Source organism: Dromiciops gliroides, chromosome 4 (assembly GCF_019393635.1).
Source record: "Dromiciops gliroides isolate mDroGli1 chromosome 4, mDroGli1.pri, whole genome shotgun sequence".
Taxonomy (NCBI): Eukaryota; Metazoa; Chordata; class Mammalia; order Microbiotheria; family Microbiotheriidae; genus Dromiciops; species Dromiciops gliroides.
The window spans coordinates 88,112,235-88,119,700 of record NC_057864.1 but is presented as its reverse complement, the minus strand read 5'-3'; the positions used below and the strand labels follow the sequence as shown (position 1 = coordinate 88,119,700).

The window sequence follows — 7,466 nt, the reverse complement described above, 5'->3', positions numbered from 1 at the left end:
TCATCTTTAAAATGAAGGAGTTGGATTAGATGGCCTTTGAGGTTTTCTAGCTCTTGATCTAGGATCTTTATTTGGGTCATAGATTTGGAAGTTGAAGTAGACAGTGATCTGAACTTTTCAAATACCTATGAAAAATGGATGTTGACCTTTTTTTAATTGTCTGTGAAAAATGAATAGAAATCATTGGGTTTGTAGCATAAACATTTTAATACAAAAATTCATATTCTTATTGACACTATGATAATTTAAATCATAAATATGTGGTTTTGTGTCCTAAATGTGATAATTTAATACATAGTTAAATTTTACTCTATCTGCTCTTAAACATAAAACCCATCAAGAGTAGTAGTGACAATATGATATAAATAAAAATGATAACCCATATTAATGTCATTCAGGCACTTTCATATATAATAACAATTTTACCTAACCTCAGTCAAAAATATTTTGGTGAATTGTTCATCTTGCCCTATCATGCCCAGTTGTATATATATTCCCATTGGACCTGGGTGCCTTTTCTTTTACTGTCAGTTTTATGTCCTTTATTAACAGTAGCTATGTATATAGCCTTTTCTGTTCTGAGGGATTTTTTTTTTTTAGTACTTAGATATGAACACATCTTGTGATAATGCTACAGTAACTCCTTCCCCTTTCGATCTTTGAGTTTTCATCTGGCTCACTCTTCTTCAGACTGTGGCTCTGCAATGTGCCTGCCAATCCTTGCTGAGTCATTTGTACTTCCCCATATCTTCTTGAGTCACCCTAAAAGGCAAAGTTACTGTTGTTCATGCAGGGGACACACTGGAGCATTCCCGTTGAATCTGATGGCATCTTCAGTTCCTCACGTCCTCCAAAGACTAGTCACTTAAGGCTGTTACCCTGAAGTTCACTCAGTAGTTTTAAGTAAACTTCTGATTTAAGGAACCGGGGATAGGAGTCCCTTTCCATAAGTGTATATATAACTTTCTGGGCTTCATCAAAGCTTGTGGGAGTTGGCACTTGAATCTTCTTAGCTGTAGACTCTCGGGTATGAAAGTCAATATTGATCTAAAAGACAAAAAAATATAATTAACAGATGTCTTTCCACATTCATTCAAATAAGTTTGTTAAAACTTTATATTAAAATATTTTAAGAAGAGTTTAGTTCAATAAACATTTATGAATCTCTTCTACTATAGTACAAAGCCAATCCCAGGTGCTAAGAATACAAATTCAAAAAAGAAATAAGCCCAGTCTTTAGGAAGCTTATATTACAATGAGCATTTCTTTAAAATGAGTGGTGGTTTCAATGTAGTTGGGGTTTTAAGTCTCTAGTTCTAGTCTCTGTGTTCACATCCTGTCTTGGATGCTTACTATGTGTTGACCTTGGGCATATCACTGTCTTTCTGGGCTTTAATTTCCTCATTTGTAAAATGAGGGAGTTGGACACAATATGACCTCTGGGTCTCTCTCAACTTTAGATCTGTGATGTTATGATCCTGTGTTTCTATGTACTAACTTAATTCAATTAAGAAGTTATTGATAGATTCCTTCCCCTTCACTATCCCTCCCCTCCACTGCATATACTAACTCCACATCAGGTACAGTGGAATAGATAAAAGAAATATTGTACAAAAATTCTCTGCCTTCAATTTGCTTGCACTTTCAGTAATAACAAAAGGTACACATACACAGGAAATCAATTTAAAACAATTGAAGTAGGGGCAGCTAGGTGGTGCAGTGCATAGAGCACTGGCCCTGGAGTCAGGAGTATTTGAGTTCAAATTCGGCCTTGGACACTTAACACTTACTAGTTGTGTGACCCAGGGCAAGTCACTTAACCCCAATTGCCTCACTAAAAAAAAGCAAAAACAAAAAACCAAAAAAAAAAATTGAAGTCACTCTAGGCTTAAAGGATCTATTGAGTGGTAAAGACAAGAACTACAGAAGGTCAGAGAAGGGAAACAGTTAGCTGGGATTCCCTTGGCACCTTTAACATTGGTGCAATGGAAGGGGAGACTATAGCAAAATGACTATTCCCTGTTGCTATTGAATTTGCCAATAAATCATATGACTTTAGAACTAAGGGAAACTTAGAGATTATCTAGTCCAAAATCTTCATTTTAGGGATTAGAAAATTGAGACCCCAAAGAACATAATTTGCTCAAAGCCCCATGTATAGTAACTCACAAAGTCAGGAGCCAAACCTAGAACATCTGACTCTAGACCCAGTGCCCTTTCTACCACATCTTTGCTGCCTCCTTTCCCTCTATCACAATGTCTGCATTTTTTCTAATTAACCAGAAGGTGGCACTTCAGCAATAATTACCCTAAAACTCTAATCTGTTAAAAAAGAAAAATAGATCCATATTCAGAGGCCATCCAATAATCCAATAGAGCTCCTCTATGTGAGCATTTTCTATAACAATGGAAATCACAGTCTATTTTGCAAAATCTATTTCAACCAACAAATACTAATCTTGTTATAAATGTTGACAATAGGTATTTTTGAATTATACTCTCAAGAAAGAGAAACATTAAGACTTTGGCCTTTTTATTCATAAAATAAGATGTAAGATCACAGATTTAGAGCTAGGAGTGACCTGAGTGCAAGTCTCTTTAGTCCAACTCTTTCAGTTTTTTGTCTGAGGCCCAGTAGGTTGCAATGATTTTGCCTGAGGTTACCCAGTGATCAGGGGACAGGGCTGGGATCATGTCATGCTAGAAAAGAGAGACCTTGGTACAGAGTTTGAAGGTAATTTTTAGTCACATTGATACTCAACTTGATTAGCTCTTTACTTACTTGTTTTGAAGCATCTGATTGAACAAATGCCTTGTAAATCTTTTCAGCCTTGCAATGCAAATGATCGGATTCGGTTCGTTTATAATCTTCACAGGCCAACCAGAACTCAATATTCTCCTCACTGAACTCTGACTTCAGAAAATTACCAAAGATGGCTTGCCCAGCTAGAAATTAAAAACAAAACAAAACAAAACTTTAAGCTAATTGAACTATTATGTTCATGACAAAGATAAAGCTTGTAAGAAGACCAGACCATATATTCTGTTCTAAGGAGAATTAGAGGATGCTATTAAATGCTAGTATGATAGCATTCAAGGTTCTTATAATTGAAAGGAATGTTAGAGATTTTCCAGTTCAATTCACTCATTTTACAATGAAGAAATGGGACCTCAGAGACATTCAGAGTCACATGAGTGGCTAGTGACAAATGGAGAGCAATGCTTCATTGTAGTATATAAACTTTCTATGCTGTAGAAAGGAAGAATCCTTTTTAGGTATGTTAAGCCTTATCCTCATTAAGATCCCTTAACTCTCTCTTCTACTTTGTTGTAACTCTTATTCGGAATATATTTTTTAAAAATGAACTCCATCAATTCTCAGAACATTCATTCCAGTAGTTTGGTATACTGTTAAGAGCTTTGGTTTTGGAAGACAAGGTTTTTAATCTTAACTCTGATCATACCTGGCTGTATGACCTTAGACAAATCATTTAACTTCTCTGGGCCTTATTGTCCTTATCCATAAAATAAGGAAGTTGGACAAGGTGACATATGTGGTCTCTTTTTGCTCTAACATTCTATCATTCTAGGCAAGGGAAACTGAGACATAGGCTTTGCCTCTACATGTCCATTGACCTTCACTGTCATTAATTTTGTTTGTTTCTTTTTTCTTTTTTTCTTTTCTTTTCTTTTTTTTTGCAGGCCATTGGGGGATAACTGACTTCCCCAGGGGTTACACAGCTAGTAAGTGTCAAGTGTCTGAATCTGAATTTGAACTCAGGTCCTCCTGAATCCAGGGCCAGTACTTTATCCACTGCACCACATAGCTGCCCCCAATTTTGTTTGTTTCTTATTAATAGCCAAAGGTATAAGGTAAATTAGTTCCACCCTGTACAAGAATCTTCATCATTCAACAGGCATAGGTGACTAGACAAGAAAAGGAGTTCATTCAATTGTCCTAATAGACATGGAAGTCTATTGACCAAAAGAATTAGTTGCTTAACAAGATCCTTTGGGAATTCTGTGAGAGCAGCATCCTCACAAAGAAGTTAGAATCTTCTAGTATTTCTCTTAAAAAGTAGCACACCTAATAAAGCCCCTATGAGCCACTTGTTACATTGTGCACATTTGAAGAAAGATTGATTATATTCCAGGTCAGGAAAAAAAAATCAACCAGTTCTCTGCTCTTTTCAAACAATTTCAACTTTCTGTCTGTTTTACATTTAGACAAGAACTGGAAACAGAAATACTTTGAAGAAAGGCAATGGAGACATTGCCACAGATTTGAATTTTATTCTACTTTGGGGATCTGGGCATGCTTTTAATGATTTGCTCTTACGTCATCCCATGGCAACATCCTCTTGCCTAGGCGCATTTGTCTGGAAACAGTTTTGGAATCAGTGAAGAACAACTCGTGATGCATGTTATATTAATGCTGTCAGTAACCATGGCAGAGCAGGAATACAAGTTTTCTTAAAGTACCCCTACACTCTTTGCATTGTATCTCAGAGGAGCCAGACTCTTTGCCATGAAATTTAATTTGGACATAAGAAATCAGTGTCAATCCTCTCTACTTACTTTGGTTGGTGAGAAGTTTTTCCAAAGACTGAGACCACTGTATTACTTCTGTTATAGAAAGTCTGCAAAGAATGAAAAGTTGAACTACATTAGCAAATTATGCATTTTAAATGAAAAAAATGGTTCTTTTTCAATATGTTTGCCAGTGGTTTTCGATAACACTTCAGATTAAGGTCAAAACTGGTAATGAATTTTATAAATAAAGTAACTAATTGAAAGGACTTTAGGATTAATTAAAACACCACAGAAAATAAAATGGACAAAAATACTCTGCTAATCCAATGTAAAATAGTATGAAAATAAATAAAATCAACTTGATTTGCTACCTGAAAAACATACTCTTAAGTGGTTTGAAATCTGAAATCAATTAATATGTGTCTTCTGAGGACTTATCTTGCTAAAATACAGGTATAATGTCTAGGTAATTATTATGGCTAGTATTAATGAAGCATTGAAATGGGCTACTTACATGTCTTTGGATTTGGAAGATTTGATCCCAGATTCCAAATGTGGTAACATGGATTTCAAATAGGCTTTCAGGTCTGTTCCACTACAAAAGAGAGTAAAACTGACAGTAAATATCTATAGTTTTATACATTTACATATATTAAAAACAACAACCCACCGTAGAAAGTACCTTTGCCTGTCTACCAAGAAACAATTTTGATCAATTTTTCTATTCTACTGTATGTTAAATTGAAATCTACATTCACGTGGAAAACTGGAGAAATCCTCACATGAGGTTAGCACAATTTATATCCCTTTTAATTCATGACAAAAATTGCAGCAGCACTTCCCACAAATAGCCAAGTATTTGCCTCTCCCTTCCTTGTATTCATTCTCCCGCCATTTAAAATCATCTAATTTCAAAACACAAAGCATGGGGTCGATTAAACTTACAAAGCCTTTGGTCTCTTTTTCTGAGTTTTGTCCTCTAGTAGAGAGTGAGGGGATCCTTTCCCTTCGCTAGGATTAGCAGAGGCAAAGAATATTCCAGGCATTTTGTTTAGTCTTGGAGTGGAGATGGCTGCTGCTCTCATAGTCACCACTCTAAATGTCTGCTCATCAACGGTTGCATAGCTTTATATAGTAAATGCAAACTCCCGCTCTCTGTACAGACGAATCTGTTTATCAAGTGATGTTACCACAGACACTGGAAGTTCCCTTTTCTGGGCTCGTTGTGACGTGTAACTTGAAAGAAAACATACAGTGATGTCTTGTGGTTGAAACCTAATCAAATGAGAACAGGTTGCTTACTTAGAGAAGGCACACACATACATGTAAGCACACATACATACACAAGATGTCTTGAACATTAGAACTACAAACCATCAGGCCCGGGTGATGTTTATCTGGATCTAATTGCATAACAAGGTTGCAAAATTAAAATTTGTCTGAAAGTTTAACTTGAAGAGCTTTGAGGGTTTTTTTTTTTTTAACTTTTAATTCCCACTGTTTAGCTACAGACACATCTTTCTGTGGTTGTGACCACACATCATGTGCTTACTGGGATATAGAATGTCCCAGTCACATTTTAACTTTTCACTGAATTTAATGGAATGTGTCATTGCTTTATTAGTGTAATAGATTGTGCGAGGTAAAGAAATTCCATTTGTGAAATAGCGCTTCTCTATTGCAGTCACTGGCCTTATTAAACCCAGGGTTAGATGAAACTCAATTAGGCACAAATGTTGCTTTTGTTTTAAAAGAAAGTAATTTTGCAACCTTGTTACAATGCTGCAGGGACTAGGACAAATGAGTTTTTCTGTTTGTCTCCTTTGATTTACATTTGGTGGACTGAGGGTACTAGGAAATAATAGTTTTCTCCTACCTCAGCCACATAGGTAAAATTTATAGGTACAATAGGTGCAAATATTCCTGTGTTTCCTGCTTATGCAAAGAAGGCAGAATAGGTTGCCAAGGTGGGTTGATGCTGCTAATAATTCAGGCAGCATTCTTACAATGGTATAGCCAAACCAGCTTTGAAATGAACAGGATCAATGGTTTAGACTGTAAAGAGGTCACCTAGATTAAAACCTCTTTTTACAGATGTGACTTGCCAAGGGATTTTCCAAGGACACAAAGATAGTAAATGGCAGAGACAGGGTCTAACTTGAACTCTCTGAATCCAAATCCAATAGCTTACACAGATTGCATCCATAAGTAGATATTTCTGGTCAGCTCTTATCCTTCCTCTCAGATTTGTACTCCCTCCTTCCCCTCTCCCCCTCCTCCCCAAATAGGAGTAGAGTGAGATGGAACTGAACAGTTTAAAGGAGTGATTTTTAACCAGCTACTGTCTCCTAAGACAATGGTTAGCAACAGACTGGTCCTTTCACTTATCTTTTTGCCTGCCCTGGAAAGGATGTAATATACATTGTAATGTCTTACTCTGGTTTCAACTGACATTTATATGGGGCTTTCTATTCATTTATAAGATTATCAGTTTAGCCTCCCAACAATTTGGTGACTAGCTACCAAAGCTAGTATTATCCCCATTTTCCAGATGCTGAGCATACATATTAGAGGCTTGCACTCTTTTGTCCAAAGAGTCTTCTGATAACAATGTATGCTTCTGTTTCAAGAGTAAAGGAAACAAGAGGTGTGTGAAGGGGAGGATAAATTATGGAAAACTTTTCTTGACCCATATGCATGTTTTAGTGAGAGAGATAATCAGAAAGGGGGATTATTCGTATAAATATATGTAAATATGTCAGTTTATTCATGTATGAAGGATTTCAGTTCAGCAAGGAGGGAGAAAGTCTGGTGTGTCATCAGAAGACCTGGTGTCATCAGAAGACCTGAATTCTAATCTTGAGTTTTTGCTGTATTGTTATCTAGCTATGTGGCTGTTGACAAATGACTTTATTTACCCTCTGAGGATATCT

General features: G+C 36.2%; 1 protein-coding gene across 1 annotated transcript; it reads right to left on the bottom strand.

The window, feature by feature from the left end:
* Positions 1–278: 278 nt before the first annotated feature.
* Positions 279–5,618, bottom strand: RGS1 (regulator of G protein signaling 1). The gene is made up of 5 exons (XM_043962574.1): positions 5,479–5,618; positions 5,048–5,128; positions 4,579–4,640; positions 2,783–2,946; positions 279–1,047 (listed from the first exon to the last, which is right to left on the bottom strand). The coding sequence occupies exons 1-5, from the start codon at positions 5,616–5,618 to the stop codon at positions 862–864; spliced, it is 633 nt and encodes a 210-aa protein (XP_043818509.1). The 3' UTR covers positions 279–861.
* Between the last annotated feature and the right edge of the window lie 1,848 nt (positions 5,619–7,466).

What these genes read in the sequence shown, in the direction of transcription:
- RGS1 (XM_043962574.1), bottom strand. Translation starts at nt 5,618, where the DNA reads ATGAGAGCAGCAGCCATCTCCACTCCAAGACTAAACAAAATGCCTGGA. An exon ending in AAAAAGAGACCAAAGGCTTT is followed by an intron (nt 5,129 to 5,478) that starts GTAAGTTTAATC and finishes TCTCTTTTGTAG; the next exon opens with TGGAACAGACCTGAAAGCCT. An exon ending in AATCAGATGCTTCAAAACAA is followed by an intron (nt 1,048 to 2,782) that starts GTAAGTAAAGAG and finishes TTTGTCTTTTAG; the next exon opens with ATCAATATTGACTTTCATAC.